Source organism: Balaenoptera borealis (assembly GCF_965194805.1).
Source record: "Balaenoptera borealis genome assembly, chromosome: 20".
Taxonomy (NCBI): Eukaryota; Metazoa; Chordata; class Mammalia; order Artiodactyla; family Balaenopteridae; genus Balaenoptera; species Balaenoptera borealis.
The window spans coordinates 46,451,682-46,475,354 of NC_138879.1; the positions used below are offsets into that span (position 1 = coordinate 46,451,682).

General features: G+C 36.4%; 1 protein-coding gene across 3 annotated transcripts in view; it reads left to right on the forward strand.

Moving 5' to 3' along the window:
* Window positions 1-23,673, forward strand: part of EFCAB5 (EF-hand calcium binding domain 5) — a 138,782-nt gene that overhangs the window by 51,742 nt on the left and 63,367 nt on the right. For all 3 annotated transcript variants that reach the window (XM_082371828.1, XM_082371829.1, XM_082371830.1), the window contains exons 6-8: window positions 519-675; window positions 3,091-3,139; window positions 7,480-7,547. In XM_082371828.1, coding sequence (XP_082227954.1) covers window positions 519-675; window positions 3,091-3,139; window positions 7,480-7,547 — 274 coding nt within the window. The remainder of the gene's footprint in view (window positions 1-518; window positions 676-3,090; window positions 3,140-7,479; window positions 7,548-23,673) is intronic.

The window sequence follows — 23,673 nt, forward strand, 5'->3', positions numbered from 1 at the left end:
CTCCGGCCGGATAAAGGAAATTGGCAATAAATTTTCCTAGGCAGAAATCAGAAGTTTGGTCCAAGGCATCAGAATTACCTGAGATGCTTGTTATAAATGCAGTTTCCAGGCTTTCACCCTAGACTTGGAATCAGAGTCCTTCCAAGATGATTTATGTGTCCAGGGAAAAAAGAGGCCCACCACTTTGAGGCTTTAGTGCGTTCAACCTTGCTTTTATATGTGGCAGCTTCTAGAGCTATTCTTAGTGCTTCTTAAGTACAGTATTTAGTTGAGTAAAATAAGGCCTACCTCTATAAAAAGTCAAATAATAGTAGAAGGCAGCTTATCATTAATGCCAAATTCAGTATGTGCTGGGGGAAGGAGGGATCCCTACAGGCTTGAATGAAGGAAAATTTCATGGAAAAAGACAGATCCAAAGTTCAAATGAGGCTCTGAACTCCTGTATTCTGCCATTTGAGCAATCTGAGTCAAATCCAGTGGTCTCAACTCAACATTTCTTCTGTTTCTACATCCTTCAGAGTATCCAAGATGAAGGAGAATATTAAACAGAAACGAGAGCAAAGAGAATGCATGAACAAAGTCAAAGCCAAGGTGGCCAACACATGGAAACAGGCTCTGCAGGAACAGTTCAATGAGTGGATTCTAGACCCCAAAGGAATGATTCCTATGATAGTGGTAAGGAAGAGGGTATCTGTGAAGGGTAGGTGGAATGGGTGATAAGAGGGTGATTGCTAGATACTGAGCAGAGTGATAGAAGCCTCCCTCTAAATTTTTGGTCCTGCTGATGTAAGTCTAGCCCATGAAAGTCAATTTCTCCAATTTTCTCTTGAACATTAAAAAGAAAATTCTAGGTAGATTTCCAAAATACTGACTCTGGCTGAATTTCACAAACACTTCATTACAGACAGACATAGCTTTTGTTTGTTTTTTGTATGTGTGTGACTAATTACTTCTGTGGACTAAAAGACCATATCCTTTTTTGGGGGGGAGGCCGTGCCACGTGGCTTGTGGGATTTTAGTTCCCTGACCAAGGATCAAACCCAGGCCCTCGGCAGTGAGAGCGCAGAGTCCTAACCACCAGACCGCCAAGGAATTCCCTAAAAGACCATGTCTTTAGCTCTGAAAAATAACTGTACTCTAAGAGTTATATATGTTCTCTTAGGTGTATATAGATGTGAGAATAATTATTGGTTAGATACAATACCAAGCATATTTCCAGTTGCTAAAAATAGACCAAGGAAGACAAGCCACAGACTGGAAGAAAATATTTGCAAAAGACATATCTGATAAAGGACAATAATATACAAATAACTCTTAAAATCAACAATAGGAAAACAAATAACAGATTTTAGAATGGGTAAAAGACCTGAACAGACACTTCACCAAAGATATACAGGTGACAAATAAGCATATGAAAAGGTGTTCCACATATGTCATCAGGGAAATGCAAATTAGAACAGCAATGAGACACCACTACACACCTATCAGAATGGCCAAAGTCCAGAACATTGACAACACTAAATGCTAGCAAAGATGTGCAGCAACAGAAACTCTCATTCATTGTTGGTAAAATACAAAAAGGTATGGTCACTTTGGAATACAGTTTGGCAGTCTCTTATAAAACTAAACATACTCTTACCATACAATCAAGCCATGGTAGATGGTCCTTTGTATTTACCCAAAGGAGTTGAAAATTTATGTCCACACGAAAGCCTACACATGGATGTTTACAGTATAATTAACAATTAACAAAACTTGGAAGCAACCAAGATGTCCTTCAGTGGGTGAATAATAAATAAATGTGGTACATCCAGATAGTGGAATATTATTCTGTGCTAAAAAGAAATGAGCTATCAAGCCATGAAAAGACATGGAAGAACCTTAAATGAATATAACTAAGTGAAAGAAGCCAATCTGAAAAGGCTATATACTGTATGATTCTAACTCTATGACTTTCCAGAAAACGTAAAATTATGGAGACGGTAAAAAGATCATTGGTTTCCAGAAGTGAGGAGGGGAAATAAGGATGAATAGGCAGAGCACAGAGGAGTTTTAGGGTGGTGAAGCAATTCTGTACAATACCATAATGACGGATACATATCATATAATTTTCAAAACCCATAGAATGTATAACACTAATGTAAACTATGGACTTTGGGTTATGAGTTTCTAATGTAGGTTCATTGATGGTAACAAATGTACCATTGTGATGGGGGATGTTGGTAGTGGAGGAAAGGTATGTATGTGGTGGTGGGGGGCAGGGAGTCTATGGAAACTCTCTGTACTTTCTGGTCAATTTTGCTGTGAACCTAAAACTGCCCTGAAAAATAAAGTCTTATTTTTAAAAAATGGACAAAGGAACTTCCCTGGTGGCACAGTGGTTAAGAAACCGCCTGCCAATGCAGGGGACGTTGGTTCGAGCCCTGGTCCAGGAAGATCCCACATGCTGCGGAGCAACTAAGCCCGTGCGCCACAGCTACTGAGCCTGCACTCTAGACCCCGTGAGCCACAACTGCTGAGCCCACATGCCACAACTACTGAAGCTCTTGCACCTAGAGCCCGTGCTCCACAACAAGAGAAGCCACCGCAATGAGAAGCCTGCGCACCACAACGAAGACGCAATGCAGCCAAAAATAAATAAATAAATTTTAAAAATAAAAATAATAAAATAATAAATAAAAATTAAAAATGGACCAAGAAGAGCTCTGAAATTTTGTTTTCAGTCATTGAAGAATGAGGAATTATAGAGGACTCTTTGGATTGCCAAGCTGGTTGCCAAAGTTGCCTTAGCTCCATCATGCCCAATGTCTGAGTGTTGTTAGAAATTTCCCTGGAGGGGGCAAATGGGATCTGCTCAGCATCCTAGTTCTCACACAAAAAGGTTGAAAATCAGTGAGGAAATATATGCAAAAGCATTTTATATACTTTGAAATCTGCTATAAACTAAATGTTAATTATTGCTATTTCTGTCCCTGGGTTAGAAGAATTACCTAGGACTTAAATTAAAAGACTACAGATGGCTTTTAGTCTAAAATACTTAATATATACTAATTGAAAAGTAGTATATGGTTTCTTTTCTTTGATTTGCAGATTCAGAATGTTCTTCATGAATTTTTTCAAAATCCAGATTTCCAGCTTGGTAAGCCTGCCTGTTACTGCAGTGTTTATATTTCTCTCTCTCCTTTTTTTTGAGGGTGGAGGGATGCTGAATAAAGATGAAGAGTCATGTAGTCAAGCTCTTTTGCTCTTTTCAGTTGGAGAATGTAGAAAAGCAGAGATGCAATCAGTGATTTTTAATTCTTTTAGTTGAGTGCCCCATTTTATTACAACTATTTTGTAATAACCCTTTATTATCCTATCAAATTCCTAGAAAATATTGCTTACATACACAGAATTTTAAAAGAAAGATATAATGTCATAACTGTGATATGAAGGAGAAATACAAGTAAAGACATAAGAAAATTAAATGTGCTGTATTTCAATATATAAATGCTTAGTTACAACTTCGCTAAAAGACATATGGAATAGTCAGACATTTGTACCTATTTATAATGAATGTTTAGACATAAGAAAAGTAAAATTATATCCAATCAGTCATACTCTTTGTATTTGGCATTTTGAAATAAGAGCAAAATGAATGGATTTTTATATACATGTAGAATCCCCATGAACAGGAAAGCTACAAATGCAGACTAACACAGGTATGTTATGTTGGAGTTCAGATACAATTTATGATATTACCTTCAATTATATAATTTTGTAAAATGGTGAACAACTCTTGGCAAAGTTCCAAAATGAAGCAAAGTACAATTCTCTTTCAAATTTTCATAGCAGTTACGTTCTTGAAAAATTCAACAGCAAAAATATGTCTGTGTTTATATGTAAAACAGAATTATTAGATTCCAGACTCAAAATTATTCTAAGCAAATTCTTCACCTACTTGAATGTCTGGCAGGAGGGGGAAAGTCTTTATTGTGGAGGAATTGCAGGAGTTCTGCCCCTACCCCCGCTCCCCATCATCAGAGCAACAAAAACTCATCTATGAATTTCCACCATGTTCACTGAGGGGAGAAAGAGACAGTACCATACCTATGGAGAACCACAGGTTTTGTTGATTTTGTTTTCAGAAAAGTTTCTTTACAGGAGATTAAGCAAAAAAATCTGACTTGTTGAATAAAGAACTAGAGTTTGGGTTCTGAGATTTATATAATTTATATCCAATTGATTTTTTTAATTGATTTTTTGACCACTTTATTACAATAAGGATAGATTGTCTGAAATCTGTTCTCACCTTTTTTTTTTAAGATTTTTTTTTGATGTGGACCATTTTTAAAGTCTTTATTGAATTTGTTACAATATTGCTTCTGCTTTATGTTTTGGTTTTTTGGCCACGAGGCATGTGGGATCTTAGCTCCCCAATCAGGGATTGAACCCGCACCCCTTACATTGGAAGGCGAAGTCTTAACCACTGGACAGCCAGGGAAGTCCCTCACTTTTAAAAATAAAATATGCTTCCTGTGTTCCCTATCACTGGTCCCCAAACGTGATTTAGGCCTTGCTGATAACCTTTTCTCCTTCTACCTGTTCACAGCTTATCTAAAAACTATAATTCTTCACAGCACAGCCTTAACTCCTCTTTCAGAAAATCTTTGCAATAACTTCTATTATTCATTTAGTTTTTGTTGTGGGTACAGAAAGAATGAGTTAAGAGAGCTCTATTTGAGACTGTGATAAAATTAGAGAAATTCCAGACCACTTTAGTTGACAGTGATTGCTTCTCCTCTCACTTCCTATACCATATAGTATTTATTTTCTGTACCATTTATTCATTCAGTATTTATTGAGCACTCAGTTCCGGATACTGTGATGGGGTAGAGGATGCAAAGAGGACTAAGACATGTATCCTGACCTTAAGTTGCTCAAAGTGCAGCTAAGGGAGAGACGCATACATTTAATAACAACGGTTACTGGTAGAAAACAGTCTGGCTTGCGTAATCTTCTGGAGCTTGGGGGAAAGTCTGGGATGGGGATAAGAGCATCTCATGTGTAAACTTATACTAAAGTTTATACAGTCCTCTTATGACAATAACTGGTATCTCATAATAAATCATTAACAAAAATTAGGAGTTTGACTAAAGAATCTTTTTAAGGAGGCAAGGATATACAATGGAGAAAAGACAGTCTCTTCAATAAGTGTTGCTGGGAAAACTGGACAGCTACATGTAAAAGAATGAAATTAGAACACTCCCTAACACCATACACAAAATTAAACTCAAAATGGATTCGAGACCTAAATGTAAGACCAGACACTATAAAACTCTTAGAGGAAAACATAGGAAGAACACTCTTTGACATAAATCACAGCAAGATCTTTTTTGATCCACCTCCTAGAGTAATGGAAATAAAAACAAGAGTAAACAAAAATAATGGGGGCTTCCCCAGTGGCACAGTGGTTGAGAATCCGCCTGCCAATGCAGGGGACACGGGTTTGATCCCTGGTCTGGGAAGATCCCACATGCCGTGGAGCAACTAAACTCGTGTGCCACAACTACTGAGCCTGTGCTCTAGAGCCCGTGAGCCACAACTACTGAGCCCTCGTGCCGCAACTACTGAAGCCCGCGCACCTAGAGCCCGTGCTCCACAATGAGAGAAGCCACTGCAATGAGAAATCTGCGCACCGCAACGAAGAGTAGCCCCCGCTCGCCGCAACTAGAGAAAGCCCGCGCACAGCAACGAAGACTCAATGCAGCCAAAAATAAATAAATAAATAAATAAAATTTTAAAAAATAAATAAAATAAACAAATGGGACCTAATTAAACTTAAAAGCATTTGCAAAGCAAAGGAAACTACAAACCAGACGAAAAGACAACCCTCAGAATGGGAGAAAATATTTGCCAACGAATCAACGGACAAAGGATTAATCTCTAAAATATATAAACAGCTCATGCAGCTCAATATTAAAAAAACCAACCCAATGCAAAAATGGGCAGAAGACCTAAATAGACATTTCTCTAAAGAAGATATACAGACTGCCAACAAACACATGAAAGAATGCTCAACATCACTAATCATTAGAGAAATGCAAATCAAAACTGCAATGAGGTATCACCTCTCACCAGTTAGAATGGGCATCATCAGAAAATCTACAAACAAATGCTGGAGAGGGTGTGGAGAAAAGGGAACCCTCTTGCACTTTTGGTGGGAATGTAAATTGATACAGCCACTATGGAGTATCCTTAAAAAACAGTATGCAGGTTCCTTAAAAAACTAAAAATAGAATTACCATATGACCCAGCAATCCCACTACTGGGCATATACCCAGAGAAATCATAATTCAAAAAGACACATGGACCCCACTGTTCATTGCAGCTCTATTTACAATAGCCAGGACATGGAAGCAACCTAAATGCTCACCGACGGATAAATGGATAAAGAAGATGTGGTACATATATACAATGGAATATTACTCAGCCATAAAAAGGAACGAAATTGGGTCATTTGTAGAGACGTGGATGAATCTAGAGACTGTCATACAGAGTGAAGTAAGTCAGAAGGAGAAAAACACATATTGTATATTAACACATATATGTGGAACCTAGAAAAATGGTACAGATGAACCGGTTTGCAGGGCAGAAATTGCAACACAGATGTAGAGAACAAACGTATGGACTCCAAGGGGGGAAGTGGTGGGGGTTGGGGTGGTGGTGTGATGAACTGGGAGATTGGGATTGACATGTATACACTAATATGTATAAAATGGATAACTAATAAGAACCTGCTGTATAAAAAAATAAATAAAATAAAATACAAAAATTCAAAAAAAAAATGTTTTTATGTACCAGCCCATAATAGGCAGGGAGAGTTACTCTTAGAAGTAGGAGAGGAAACCAGTGTATTAATTCTTTTATCATGAGCTTTCATACAATTTATGTGTCCTGGTAAGGTCAATAAGGATCATGTAATTGTCATAATCAAATGGAGGTTTAAAAAAGTCTTTATTTCAAGTTTTGCTGTTTATATTTTTGTATTATTTGAGTCTTTTACCAAAAGAATATATTCATATATTATTTATTTAATTTTTAAAATATTAAAGACAAAATTAAGTATTTAAAAGGAAAGTTTGTGGAAGTGTTGTGTTTTAGGACCTTCTAGCATAAATACTAGCATAAACCAACACAGATATTTTTGCAGTCTTTTATACTATTGATGTGCCTATTTATTTCTGCTTTATCTTGACATGGTCATTAAAAATGTAGGCATGTTCTTTTTAGTGTTGGAGTTGCTTAGTTAAATAGAAGCCAGGAAAAATAATAATTTTGTAGTAATTGTAATGTTACCCAACTATATATCATTTACTCTATTATAAATATTGATGGACATTAAGAATTTTATGTTCTTTTGGAGTACTATAATATGAATATAAAATATGAATGTATCACAACCAAACTATCAAATAACCTTTGTTCCATAATTAAAAGCATGCTGCCAACAATTGGATATTGCTGACTCACTGGAACCAAGACTGAACAAAATGGAATTTATAGAAGTAAGTTACATTATTCATTATTTAAATCAAATTATTTTGCCAGTTTCAGTTGTCTTTTGGTGGATGTCACACATACATTTACTTAAATTAAATGAAAGCATAAAAACTTATTTTATCGATTGTAAGATGTACACTTCAAAATATTTTAACCCCTCTGAAATTAGGTTACATCTTATAATCAAAGGCATGTTGCAACTTCTTTCAGTCAGTGGTACTCATGATGTGTGTGAAAAACTTCCACTGACACCTTCAGGTAGGGCCAAGAAAAACCAGCTTCTTATAGTCAGTGAAATCTGGTTCTACAAATAATAATGAGGTTTCAAACTTACAAAGCATTTCCTATGGGCCAGGTGCTGTCCAAAGCTATCCATATATTAACTCAGGTAATCTCAGCAATCCTTATTCCTACTTTTATAGATGAAGACACTGAGGTACAGAAAAGGTAAGTAACTTGTACACGGTCTCACAATTAGTGGAGCTAGGGAAATTTGTATTCAGGCAGTTTGGCTTAGAAGTCTACATAAAATTACACCTGAGAAAGTATGATTCTACTGTAGTGGAATAAGCAAAAGAAGCAATTTAATAGTACCAGGGTCCTAAGTCTTCTATAGCCTGCTTTTATATTTTTTCATGTCTCTCCTCTAATTCCCCTTGTTTTTCTCTGAGTCCCAGAGTCAAGGTACCTTTCTCCTCCTCTCTTATACCCTGGCTCTATGGAAGGTGTGACTATGCACTATATACAATTTCAAGGTTCTGTATGAAGGATTTCTGGAATCCTTGAAATAATTATCATACAGATAAGTATTTGTCAAGCCTGTCTCAATTATGTTCTGTTTTCTTATATTCTGTATTTGTCTATTTGGCATCCATTAGTCACAGGGCCAAACTAATGGCCAAAGTTGTTTATATGTCCTCTGTGGTCCAGAGCACATACTCTGAACCACCTCCTTATTTAAATCTCACTCACCAAACCAATATTTCCCCTGCACTAAATCAACCCAGGGCCAGATACCAGATAACTAGGGACTGCCCCTGTACCCCAAGGCCTGCTGAGATTATTCAAACTAGCCAATCCTAAACTGTTTACTCTGCCCTGCCTTGCCTTTCCTGAGGAAACTTCAATAACGGCTCTGGCCCAGGCTTTCCACTTACTCCTGCTTCTGCCTCCAGACCCAAACCTGGTGCTCCCTCTGTGGCTTTGCATGGCATGACATGCTCCCTTCTCTTGGAAACTGTAAATAATAAAAAAAAATCTTCTGTCACTGACATTAGCTTCCCCATGCCAACAGTCAGCCATCTCCATAAATTATTGGATTGGTCAAAAAGTTCTTTCAAGTTTTTCCATAACCCAAATGAACTTTTTGGCCAACCCAATAAAATCTTGTGAGTGCAAATGAGAAAAGTTACTCAAAGAAAAATATGCAGAAGAATAAACTATAGTATTAAAATGGTTTAGAAAAAGTCAAGGCTTTATCACTTTAATGTAGTAATAAATGTAACTTAATTTTCTTTGCAAGACACTGATTCTAGATGCTACTTGCCTTTTTGTCTTATACTAGTTTCCCTAAAATAGGGCAATTTAGAAAATTTTCTTATTTTTTAAAATATAAAAGTAATACTATATGAATTTTATGATATGTGAATTATATCTCAGTAAGAAAGTAATATTCAGTTTAGAAAATTAAAAATAAAAAGTATAAAGAAGAAAAAAATTTTAATCCATAATTCATTTTAATGGAAACATTATAATTATTATAATTTATTTAATCATTTATTTATTGTTGGACATTTCTCATTATTCACTATAAATATGATAGGATTAATATCTGCATATAAACTTTTGTTTACAGCTTGATGTGGACTGAATTATGCCCCCTGCAAATTCACATGTTGGATTCCTAACCTTCCCAATGTGATTTTTTTGTAGGAGATAGGGCTAACAGAGGTAATTAAGGTTAAATGAAGTCATAAAGGTGGAGTTCAAATCCGATAGGATTGATGACCTTACAAGAAGAGAAAGAGAGAGACCTCTCTCTCTTTCTACATGCATGCACTAAGGAAAGGACTTGTGAAGACACAGCAAGAAGGCAGCCATTTGAAACCCAAGAAGAGAGCCTTCACCAGACACCAACCCTGTTGGCACCTTGATTTTGGACTTATCAGCCTGCAGAACTGTGAGTAAATAAATTTCTGCTGTTTAAGCCACCCAGTCTATGGTATTTTGTCATGGCAGCCCGAGCTAAGACACAGTAATATCCTTAGAATAGGTTCCCAGAAAGAATTACTAGGTCAAAGAATAAACATTGGAAGGATTTGGGTATCTATTGTCCAATTGCGCTTTTGATTATACTGATTTGTTCTCCCATTAGCAATATGTGAGAGCTTTCAAAGCACCATATTCTCACCAATAGTGGGCATTATTGCGTATAAGAAACCTCTGCAATTTAATGGCATTTTGTTTTTTAACTTTTATCTTTTTGATTACTAATGAGGTTAAACATTTTTCTGTGCAATTAAAATTTTTTTCTTCTGTGAATTATCTGTTCACATCCTTTGCCCATCTTACCTATTGATGTTTATTTTTTCTTGTGGAATTGTAAATGCTCTTTATGTACTAAAGACATTACCATTTATGACTGTAAATTACATGTATTTTTCAAGTTTTTCCAATTGTTTAAAAAATTTTAATGTGTTTTCTAACTTCCAAAAATGTTTTTTTTTTTATAAATAAATCTATTGATTTTTTGAGGTCTTTTCCATTGCTCCTGTGCTTAGAGGTTTCTCTCCTTCCCATGATCAGCTAAATATTCACCCATTTTTTCTAGCTCTTTTTGCTCTGTAAAATTAATTTGAAAATTATTTTGGTAAATAATGAAGTGAGAGTCTGACTTCATTTTCCCATAAAATGACTAGCCAAACATACCTATCACTCTACTTATTACATAAACCTTTCTTTTACAAGTAGCTGATTTTCCAAATGAAATTTCTTCTACATCATTACTTTCCTTCTTTCCAATGGAAAAAAGTAGAGTATTTTACAAAATTTGAATGACTGAAATTTTTTTTTAATGGCTTTATTGAGTTATGATTTACATACCCCCAAATTCACTTAATTTTAAGTTTACAATTTTATGATTTTTTTTAAACATCTTTATTGAAGTATAATTGCTTTACAATGGTGTGTTCGTTTCTGCTTTATAACAAAGTGAATCAGTTATACATATACATATGTTCCCACATCTCTTCCCTCTTGCATCTCCCTCCCTCCCACCCCTCTAGGTGGTCACAAAGCACCGAGCTGATCTCCCTGTGCTCTGCGGTTGCTTCCCACTAGCTATCTATTTTACATTTGGTAGTGTATATATGTCCATGCCACTCTCTCACCCTGTCACATCTCACCCCTCCCCCTCCCCATATCCTCAAGTCCATTCTCTAGTAGGTCTGTGTCTTTATTCCCGTCTTGCCACTAGGTTCTTCATGGCCTTTTTTTTTTTTTTCCTTAGATTCCATATATATGTGTTAGCATACTGTATTTGTTTTTCTCTTTCTGACTTACTTCACTCTGTATGACAGACTCTAACTCCATCCACCTCATTACAGATACCTCCATTTCATTTCTTTTTATGGCTGAGTAATATTCCATTGTATATATGTGCCACATCTTCTTTATCCATTCATCCGATGATGGACACTTACGTTGCTTCCATGTCCTGGCTACTGTAAATAGAGCTGCAATGACCATTTTGGTACATGATTCTGAAATTTTTTAGTGCCCATGTAAATGCAGTTTTGCCAGAAAGAAGAGGATTCTCTATGACCAACATGGACCATTTTCCTGTTGGTATCAGATAAATCAAAATCAGATGGATGGAAAAGAGGCTTTCTTTTTACTTTAACAAATTCAGTTGCAAAAACAGATCACAATTTTCAGTAAAAATATTTTCAATTTTTCCCATATAAATTAGAAGTGGTGAGAAAATTTTAGTTCCATGTTGTCTCTTGTTACCTTGCCTGCTATTGACAAAGCTGTCACCCTTTCATTGTCTTTTCACATTTCTTGGGAAAGCCAATTTAATTTGCCAGACTGAAATGAAAAGATAAATCATGGTACGACTTCTTATCCTTGTTCGATTGAGAATAAATTTATTCCAGAGACCTTGTTTTAACTGTAAATTGCCAAAATAACATCACCAAAGTAAATATTTTTAATTAAGAGAACTATTATTAGAGTAATATAAAAATGAACTACAAGTTCTTCCCAATTTCAGAGAGAGAAGTCTTCTCTAGCAATGTCATGTTAAAATATAACTTCTCCCATTCTTCTACGTGATTGGAGACCTCTTTTTAAAAAATCCAAACCATTGTTATTTCCCCAATTCTAAGATGAACAGTTTTCTTTTTGCACTTCTGAAAGCAAGATGCATCTTACAGGTGATGGATATGTCTATGATCTTGGTGATGATGATTTCACGGGTATATACTTATTCCCAAACTCATTGAATTGTATATATTAAATATGTACAGCTTTTTACATGTTAATCATACCTCAGTAAAGTGATTTTTTTAAAAAAGATGCATCTTACAGTCAATGTGTACATTAGTGAAATAATATTTTTTCCTCTCTTCTCCAACCCCTAAAATCTGGGGTTTTTTTCCAAAATCTGTTCTTAAATCAATAGTCTCTTATGATTGGTGGTTTTCGATAATTGAAAAAAAATGCTATATGCACTTTATAAGCAAATCACCTAATATAAGATGACAAGAAAGATGAAATTAAGAGAATTTTTAAAGGAATATCAAATTAATGAAAATAAGCAATCAAATAAAACTGAGCAAATTTCAAGATTAAAAATCATTTCATGGAACCAAGAATTTTTTATATTTGCAAATGTTAAAATTTTATATTTGTAAAATTTAAAGTTAATAAAGGGGCTTCCCTGGTGGCGCAGTGGTTGAGAATCCGCCTGCCAGTGCAGAGAATACGGGTTCGATCCCTGGTCTGGGAAGATCCCGCATGCCGTGGAGCAACTAAGCCCGTGCGCCACAACTACTGAGCCTGCGCTCTAGAGCCCGTGAGCCACACCTACTGAGCCCACATGCTGCAACTACTGAAGCCCACGCACCTAGAGCCCGTGCTCTGCAGCAAGAGAAGCCACCGCAATGAGAAGCCCGCGCACTGCAATGAAGAGTAGCCCCCGCTTGCCGCAATTAGAGAAAGCCCGCGCACAGCAACAAAGACCCAACACAGCCAAAATAAATAAATTAATTAATTTTTAAAAAAGTTAATAAAGACAGTTGGATACTCTTAAGCTTTATGGGTTTCAGAACATTTTAATAGAATATATAAAAGAAACATACATTACAACAATACATGAATAAAAATTCACAATAATTGTGGAGATATTAAAACTTTTTTTGGAAATACCTTTATTGAGATAATACATATACTATATTTATTTCCTATGGCTGCTATAAAAAATTATTACAAATTTGGTGGCTTAAAAAACAAAAGCAAAAATTTGTTCTCTCACAGCTCTGGAGGCCAGAAACCCAAAATCGTTATCACTGAGCCAAAATTAAGGTGTCAGCAGGGCTGCACTCACTCTGGAGGGTCTAATGGAGAATTTCCTCTTCCAGCTTATGGTAGCTCCTTGCGTTTCTTGACTTGTGGCTACATCACCAGTCTCTGCCTCTGTGGTCACATTGCCTTTTCCTCTTCTGTCTGAAAAATCTCCCTCTTATAAGCATACATGTGATTGCACTTAGAGCCCATCCAAATAATCCAGGATAATCTCCTCATCCCAAATATCTTAACTTAATCAGGGCCACAAAGACTTTTTTCCCATATAAGGTAATATTTACAGGTTCCAGGGATTGGGACCTGATTTCTTTAAGGGCCGTTATTCAGCCTCCTACACATACCTTATAATTCACTTATTTAAAGTATATAATTTAATGGTTGTTAGTACTTTTACAGAGTTGTAACCATTAAAACAATCCATTTTAGAACATCTTCATCACCCCAAAAAGAAACCCCATACCCATTAAGCTAGTCATTTTCCATTTCCCTCTAAACCTCCAGCCCTAGGCAACCACTGATCTCTTTTCTGTCTCTTACAGCTTTGCCTATTCTGGAAATTTCACATGAGTGGATTCATGTGATATGTGGTGTTTTGTTACTGGTTTCTTTCACTAAGCATAATATTGTGAAGTTGTAACATGTTTCAATACTTCATTTCCTTTTATTGCTGAATAATATTCCTTTATATGGACATACCACATTTTATTTATCTATCCATCAGTTGAGCTGTTTTCACTTTTTGATTATTATATAATAAATAACACTGCTACAAACATTTGTGTATATGTTTTTGTGTGAACATGTGTCTCAGTTCTCTTAGGTATACTGTATACCTAGGAGTGGAATTGCTGGTTCATATGATAACTCTATGTTTACCCTTTTAAGGAACTGCCAGACTGCTTTCCACAGTGGCTGCACCATTTTACATTCCCACAGTGAATAAGGGTTCTAGTTGCTCCACATCCTTGTCAACACTGGTTACTCTTTGTTTTTTGGTTTTGTTTCATTGTTTTGTTTTTTTAATTATAGCCATCCTTGTGGGCATGAAGTGGTAGCTCACTGCGGTTTTGAAATGGATTTCTCTGATGGCTAAAATGATACCGAGCATCTTTTCATGTGCTTATGGGCCACTTGCATATCTTTTTGGAGAAACGTCTACTTACATCCTTTGACCATTTTTTAATTGGGTTATTTGTCTTTTTATTATTGGGTTATAAGAGTTCTTTATTCTAGATACAATCCCTGGTCAAATCTATATTCACAAATATTTTCTCCTATTCTGTGGGTTATTTTTCATTTTCTCGATGATGTCCTTCAAAGCAGAAAAGTTTTTTTTGTTGTTGGTGTTGTTTTTAACTTGGCTTGCAGGATACTAGTTCCCTGACCAGGGATCAAACCCGCCCCCTTAGCAGTGAAAGGGCGGAGTCCTCACCACTGGACGGCCAGGGAATTCCCAAAAGTTTTAGTTTTGATGAAGTCCAATTTGTCAGTTTTTTGTTGTTGTTTTTGCTTTTGCTTTTCGTGTCATATCCAAGAAACTGTTGCCTAATTCAGGGTCATAAAGATAAGCTCCTAAGTTTTAGAGTTTTAACTCTTACATATATGTCTATTTAAATATCTGATCCTTTGAGTTCATTTTTGTATGTGGCATGAAGTAGCAAAACTGTTTTTGAAGTATTTGATAAGTCAAAAAGGCAAAAAATAAATAAGGATATAAAGAACCTATTATATTATCAATAAGACATTATATAAGTACGTATAGAACTTCAATCCCTATAGTGACCGTGATCCAGTTTTCATGGAATATTGATCAAAATTTATCATAAATAGACCACCAAGAGAACTTTATATAAGTTTCAAAAACTAGAAATGTGACATGTTATATTCTCTTATCGTTACGTAATAAAACTGGAAAATAAACAAATTTTAAAATTATGTAAGCCCAATTATTTGAAAATTTAAAAATTATTTAGTAATTCTTAGGTCAAAATCTTACATCTGACTTTATGGAATGCTACTAAATGTTTACTCAGATGAGAAATTGTAGTCTTTTTAAAAAAATTTTTTTATTTTTATGGCTGCGTCAGGTCTTAGTTGTGGCACATGGGATCTTCGGTGAAGCATGCGGGATCTGTCGTTGCGGCAGGCGGGCTCTTCGTTGCGGTGTGTGGTCTTCTCTCTAGTTGTGGCGTGAGGGTTTTCTCTTCTCTAGTTGTGGTGCGCGGACACCAGAGCGCATGGGCTGTGTAGTTTGTGGCACGTGGGCTCTCTAGTTGAGCCGCACGAGTTCAGTAGTTGTGGCGTGCAGGCTTAGTTGCCCTGCAGCATGTGGGATCTTAGTTCCCTGACCAGGGATCAAACCCACGTCCCCTGCATTGGAAGGCGGATTCTTTACCACTGGACCGCCAGGGAAGTCCCCCAAAATTGTAGTCTTAAAAAATGCAGTGGGGTGAAGAATTTTAAAAACACAGATAAATATAAAAATAGAATAACAATGTATATATTCCCATAACCTAGGATTAATTCTTGTTAACACCATGGAATATTTTTCTAAGGAAAAATTATTTGGCTTTGTAAAAATTATCATGACCAAAATAAGAATTCAGACAACTCATAAAAGTACAAAGATGGGGATTTAAAAATTATCATAAGTTTCTTACCCAGAAATAACCATTGTTACCCTTAGGTGAACATCATTTAAAACAGCTTTATATTTTATGTCTCAGTAGGTAGAGGAATATATAGCAACGTAGATGATCATAAATTCTGTTAAAATTTTTAATTACTTTAAATAAAAAATTTTAATTGTACTTAATTCCAACAGAAGAAAGAGAAACTGAAGTAAAAGTAAGGGAATTATTGAAATTGAACATATCTTCACAAAAATTATTCTAAAATCATTCCAAGAAAAGATAATATGATAAAAATCAGAAAAGCTTGCAGTCATTTTTTTAAAATCACATATTTCAATTATAGAAATAACAGTTGACACCCCACTATAAAAGATGAAGTTGTTTAATATTTCCTCATGTGTTCCTATCTTTTTTCTTGTTATGTCTCCCAAGTTTAGTTATTTTATAATTTTTATTTTATCCAGATTTATATCATTTACTTTCTCTTCTATAACTATAGTTCCCATAATTGATTAATCTTAGTCTAATATTCAACTGGATTTGAGGTTCACTTCCTGTTCTTTTACAGTGGCTTTGCTATTCCTGAGTTACTTATTTTGCTTCATCTCTTAATTAGCTAAATTTATTGTAAAGTTTTTTCAGGAAGGTCTCAAGGGTGCTATATTTTCTGACTTCTTTTATGTTGAAAATGCCTGCATATTGCCTCTAAAGCTATATGTTGGATGGGTATACTGTATTTGGGTCACATTTTCTTTTCACTTCAAAACATTATGGACATTGCTCAATTATTTTCTGGTATTGAATGTTGTGAACTCTGTCAGTTTTACTTTTCTCCCTTCATTCGTTTTAATTAATTCAAATATGTACATATACCTAATACATATATACATACACACATATCGTATATGAATACATATATGTATATATCCATATATGATATTTATCTATTTGTGTGCATATGTATATATGTGAGTAAATCCATACAATTAAAGGAGAAAGTGGGTAAGGGTGATATATATACATACTTAATACAAACTCATTAGCATTCTACATAATACCTTTGTAGATGTATATATATATATATATATATGTATGTGTGTATATAAATAAATTTTTGTTTTAATGGGTGGTTTGGGCTATTAATAATTGTTTTTCTGACATTTCCCAACTTCTCTTCCTGAAATGCAAACAGCATATCTTCAGGTACTTTCATTAGAGCGAAGAGCTGTTATGTCAACAGAAACCAAGAAAGTATTTCTTGTATAGAAATATTTATAGAAAATGTTTAATGATCTGATCAATAAATCATTGAGACATGACATCTGACATAGAAGTAGTGTTGAGAACACTTGCATTTTTTTATATTTATTTTTTATGAGGTAACATTGGTTTATAAGGTTCATGTGTACAGCACAGATGGAATACTTGCTTCTAAAGAGATGTGCTTTACGGTTATTTTGTCATCACTCCCTGAAACTGGAAGAAAATCAAATTATAAATGTTGGGTTTAAAGTCAAGCTATTACACACAGGTGCCACTCAGTGGAGATACTATGCCATGCAGTTGCCCTCTAATTGTTTTAATGAGCAGTGTAATTAGCATTCAGGTTGGAGCATGTTTGGAGAAAGTGGAGTCACTGAGTAATAATTAATATAGAGAAAAAGACAAATGGAGAGATTGAATGGTCACAGATGCTTCCACATGCACATCATTTTCCTAGCATGTCTGTTTTTTGGTGGTTAAATGAATAGATGATGATCTTTTTGTTGACTTTTACCTCTCTCTCTTTTCATCTGTTTTATTGCAGTAAATGAAGATCTAGAGTAACTATTTTAGAATATTTACTTCTAGTCTCTTAGTCATTAAGTATATACTGACTGTTTATTCTCTGTGCTAGGAAAGATGTCAAAATTAGAGTTGTACTTCTTACCCTTAAGGACCAAATAATGCATTACTGCATTTCTGTATGGGAGTATGCCTATGGCTATATGCAGGCATTTATGTCCGTGTGTGTGTGTGTGTGTGTGTGTGTGTGTGTGTGTGTGTGTGTGTGTAGATGCATGCAAACATACACTGGATAAAACCAGAGTAGGATACAGGGAATGGAAGGATCAAAATATAAGCAAATTAAGGACAGACACCACAAAAAGACAATTAGAAAGCAATGAACAGGTGCAAAACATTATGAATTATATTATTATATTATTATATTGCTGAGGGATGCATAGTAAAAGAAAAATGAGACTTCAGTGGACCAGGTTTGATGTAGGAAACTCATCTGGTGTTCATGAGTGTTAAATTTCTTCCACTTGCCATGTATCTCCACCTTGTATCTCCTTACTTTATGTTTAATGCTCTTAAACATTAAGAACAATGCTTTAAACATTTATATATTGACAGGAACAATTTTAAATGTAAAATGTGCTAGTTTATTTGAGATTGTTTTGTTTTGATTATAAGCTAAATATTTAGACATATAAGAAATATGTTTCGGGAGAGTGTCAGGCTTGTTTTAAATTCTCAGAACACTCTGGTTCCCAAAAGACAACTCCTTCTAGGAGACAAAACTTACCATTAGTATCATTTTAATGCTGGGGCTGAGTTGTTCAAGTAGATATTGTGTTCTCTATACAAGTTTGAAAAGGAACACAAGTCTTAACCCTTAGATTTCAGTGGGCTCCCATTAGCAAAACTAATCGCATTGTCTTGTGTTCAGGCTAGGAGTAAGCAGGTGCTGATAGGCAGCTCCTTCCTGAAGTTCCCAGATTTCAATCTTACAGAAGATCTACCCTTTCATTTCCCTATCTGAGTGGTTAATTTGTTTATCAACAGAAGAAAACCATTTCAAGTATACTTGCTTTATCTGAACATCACTAATGTGTTTATAGAAAATGTAGTTAACTTTTTAGGTAGGAGGGTTCTTTTTTAATTTCCTAGACTTTTTGAACTCCATGAATTCCCTTTGTTTTGGTAAAGAATTTCCTAATAATCTGTTTTAAGAGAAGTCTGAAAGATAAGTATGTCTAAATTTTTCTTGGTACATTTTAAGGCAAAGATTACCTTGAGCTGTCAAAAAGTGCCCATAATTTTTTTTGATAATAGTCCCACAAATGGCTGTATGCCCCTCTCCAAAAAAAGTTTCTGTAGGTTGATTGGTTGTTTGGAACTTGAAACCCATTTTCCAAATAGAAGTAATATTTTATATAGTGGCCAGAGTCCTTGTTTTCAAAGTTCCTGAAATGGAGTTCTTAATAATCATTAAGTAACTATTTCTGTGGGGGAAAGTGCTACCTGAAGAAGAGGGCATCACCATGCACTACCAGGGAAAGGAACTTCCTTATTTCTAATCCATTGGTGATGACTATATACAAGACCTTTAGTATGACAAGGTTCATGGAGTAAAGGGTAAGGATGGCCTCAGGTAGAAGAGAGCCTCCGAAGACCCCACAGTGAGGAGCTGAAGGAGGCTGTCCTCTCATCAATGCAGATCATCCTTTCCCACCTCTGGGGTCCAGAGATAGACACACTTCTATTTCTACTGATACTAGCAATCGGCCCTTGACTGATGGATGTTCTTTCCCTGATGCAGTTTCACAGTTAGTCCCCTAAACCAGGGGTCCCCAACCCCCAGGCCACACAGCAGGAGGTGAGCAGCCGGCGAGCCAGGGAAGCTTCATCGGCTGCTCCACATCGCTTGTATTACTCCCTGAACCAACCTCCCCCCAACCCCCCCGCCGTGGAAAAATGGTCTTCCACAAAACCGGTCCCTGGTGCCAAAAAGGTTGGGGACCGCTGCAACTGTTGCCTCAAAGTAATACTAAGTATAGATTTCTCAGACAAGAGTGAATCCTTTTAAAGAACTATTCTGTAGGAGTGTGTGGCCTACTTATCAGTTCTGCTCACTCTAGGCACCAGAATCTTGACTCAGATTGTCATTTGTGTTCACCATTCCCAGTTATTTGTAACAAACGTTTAGGTGTTCTTTATCTTGTAATTATCTAAATACAACAGAAGGATCAAGAATGGGTGAATGCATACCACAGAATAATAACTCTCTATATAGTTTGCTTTATGTTTGTCCCAGTGGATTGGAGATGGAAAGATGCCACAGACACAACAGCTGCAAAGTTTCGTTTACAGATACTTACAGAGAAAGTTTGTTATATAAAGCAGGATACAACACAGCATGCTTCCAGAGGATCCCTAGAGTTCCCCGCAGGGATTAGACTATTGGCATGAATCAGAGTAGAGGGTTTCAAACCATCCTGGTTTGCCTGGGACTGAGGGGTTTCTCAGTATATGGGACTTTCAGTGCTAAACCAGGAAAGTTCCAGGCAAAGTGAGGCAGTTGGTCACCCTAATTGAGGAGTTTGCTTTTCTTTGTCCTTATCTCCCACCTGATCATTGTGGAAACTCTGGCCACGTATCTACCTGCTCACCAAGGACAAGTGAAAACAACCCAACACCTTCCTGTTTACTGTGGACCTGGCTAAGGTTGAGGGTCAGTTTCCCAGCAGCATCCTTCAGTAGACATAGGCTTCAAGCAATCTGAGGTCTACACCTGAATTATAAAATGGGCTTAAGAATAATTATATTCAAAACTGCAATTTACTATACAGTGGGATTCAGATGTTAAGTTTTGATTCTGCCACACTGAGGAACCAGTGTATCCCTTGGCCAGGTGTAAATAAGGGTCAGGCCTCTGCCTAGACCCTTTTTTGGGATTCTTTGTTCTTGCTCCAAAGTGGTCTGCTTTGAGACGGTCACTTCCTTATGCTCAGTTGTTTTATATCAATCAGACAGTCTGAGGCCTTCAAACTGACACAGCTCAAAGTTTAAACTTTAAATAGAGAGGCTTCATCAGCTGTACCCAAAGATTGTACTTTAACATATTCTACTAAGTCCAGGCTGTGCATTTTCCTTGAAATGGTATGCATCTGAGTGGCTTTCTATTCTCTCTAGTTCAACTGTATTTTGTAATTTTGTTTGTTTTGTTTTGCTCATTTTGTTTTTCATGTGCTTTGAGCTATGGCAGAGAAGGACAGAAGATGGAAGAATGATGGCTCTGGGGGAGGTAGAGGCAGCAATATGTTGTGAAACTACCTGAGGAGACCTTAGGAGGAAACAAGGGAATTTTAAGCCAGGGAAATGGGAGAGCCTATGGTAAACTATCCTCCAAGTTGGTGTGTGTCTTCCCAGGTCGTCTTCAACTGTAAGAAACACACAAATCAAGGAACTGTCTGATCAGCAATTCCTTATTGTTTGTATTAGTTTGCTAGGGCTGCCATAACAAAGTACCATAGACTGGGTGACTTAAACATCAGAAATTTAATTTCTCAGTTCTGGAAGCTAGAAGTCCAAGACAAGAAATTGGCAGGGTTGGTTTCTTCTGAGGGTCTCTCTCTCCTTGGCTTGTAGATGGCCATCTTCTCCTTGTACCTTCACGTGGTCTTCCCCTCTGTAAATGCCTGTGTACAAATTTCCTCTTTTCTAAAAAAATTTTTTTTGGCTGCACCGTGGGGCACGCAGGATCTTAGTTCCCCGACCAGGGATTGAAACTGTGCCCCCAGCAGTGGAAGCACGGAGTCTTAAACAGTGGGCTTCCCTCCAGGGAAGTCCCAAAATTTCCTCTTTTTTAAAGGGTACTAGTCAGATGAAGGCCCACCCTAGTCACCTCATTTTAATTTAATTACCTCTTTAAAGACCCTATCTCAACATACGGTCACATTCTGAGGTACTGGGGGTTAGGCCTTCAACACATGAATTTTGGGGGCACACCACTCAACCCATAACATTGCCTAAGCCACCTTTCACCAGTATGGGTTAGACTGTGTGTTTCAGTCTGTCACTTTTAGTATTATTGGATATTAAATGAGGCCTTTGTTCAATTCATTTGTTAAGCAAAGTTTTTAAAGATCAGAACATTTTGCTGCTTTGTTGAATATATAATTAGCATTAATTGTTTTTAAAAGTTCCCTGTCTGAGACTGGAAAGCTAATTTTCTGCCAAATGCTATATGAACATATCACTTCTTCAATGATAGATAGCAAATATAATATGTGTATTTCAATATTCTATAGTTCTTGCTTGCAGACATTTCTGAAAACGTTATTTACTACCAAGGCTTCCAAACACAATTTGGAAGTTAATACCTAACGTAGATAGTTTCCAAACATAGTTTTCTTCCTACTGCTCTCAGATCACCCACTTCATCAATCTTCCAGTATGTCTATAATTAAATAAGTGTGAATCCCAAGGCTGTAGAATCTAACAGTAGCTACCAACCTGTTAAGTGTGACATTTACTGCATTCTCAACATTTTGATTTTCCTGTCAGAAAGGAAAATCCTAGAATTCATTACGTTGGGATCCAGCACACACAGACAACTTGATTAAGTTCAGTTCAAATGTTTAACAGCTCACAAAGTGATTAAACTGAAGGATATTAGTAGCTAATCATATTCTTAAATTCATCTAAGCAATTATTTCAGGACTTATGGATATTAATTGACTCATTCCTTGGGAGGATGTGAAAACACAAAAGCTACCATATGTTTTCATTTTTTCTGTTTTTACAAGAGATACTGGCCAACTGCTATAATTGTTCTATTTGGAATTTGATTTGTAGTTCAGTTGGCATCTGGTTTTCTTTCATGTCATATAGCCCATGCTTACAGAACATGCTCACTCAGAAAAGCCATAGGCTATAAATCTGGAATGTTAAATGTCTCTTGGAGAAACAGTTAAACTAATTCTTTTTTTTTTTTTTAAAGACAGCTTTCCATCTTTATTATTATTATTATTATTATTATTTAATCTTATGGCTGTGTTGGGTCTTCGTTTCTGTGCGAGGGCCTTCTCTAGTTGTGGCAAGCGGGGCCCACTCTTCATCGCGGTGCGCGGGCCTCTCACTATCGCGGCCTCTCCTGTTGTGGAGCACAGGCTCCAGACACGCAGGCTCAGTAATTGTGGCTCACGGGCCTAGCTGCTCCGTGGCATGTGGGATCTTCCCAGACCAGGGCTCGAACCCGTGTCCCCTGCATTGGCAGGCAGATTCTTAACCGCTGCGCCACCAGGGAAGCCCCTTAAACTAATTCTTGATTTAATAGCATTCCCACAGCCAGAAAATTCATATGGCTTTGAGGTCAATTCCCAAAAGCTTAATACAAAACAAGATGAATCTTTTCATGAATCAGTAATTTTTATTTCAGCATTAGAGCACTGAGCCACAATATTGCCAGAAAATGTCAATTATTCGGTAATTCTACCTTATCAGTAATTTAGAAAAGTACCTACTATTCAAGCAAAAAGTCATTAAGGATTGAACAATAGGATCTTAGAATACTGGTATAATTAGGACCAGTTGCCTTAGACCATCTAATTCAAACTTAAGTGAGTTTGAGCATAAGAATCACCCAGAGGGCTTCTAAAAACAGATTCTAGGTCTCACTCCAGAGTTTCTGATTCAGTAGGTTTGGAGTAGGGTCCCCAAATTTGCATTTCTAACAAGCTCTCAAGGGACCACACTTTGAGAACCACTGATGTCATTGAGTTTTTCCTTCTAAAATACGTATGTCAGCTGAGAGGACTTTTATTTTATAAAGAAAACCTTCTTGATCAATTTCTTACCTAGCTCAAAAGGAGACAAGAGCGATGGCTGCAGAGAACTTATTGCGTGAAATACCTATACTCTGTACATATACAGGGTCCTCTCCATGACCCAGTGAGATAGCGACTGTGGTAGCTATTAGGGAACAAATTAAGGAACTGAGAAGTCCAGTGACTCATCCAAGGTTACTCAGCCAGTAAATATGAGAACTGGGATTTGACCCCAGACAAAATGTGAGGTATTAACTGTATACTATTCTGCTTCCCAAGTAACAGAAAAGAACTTAATTGTGCTCATTAATCCA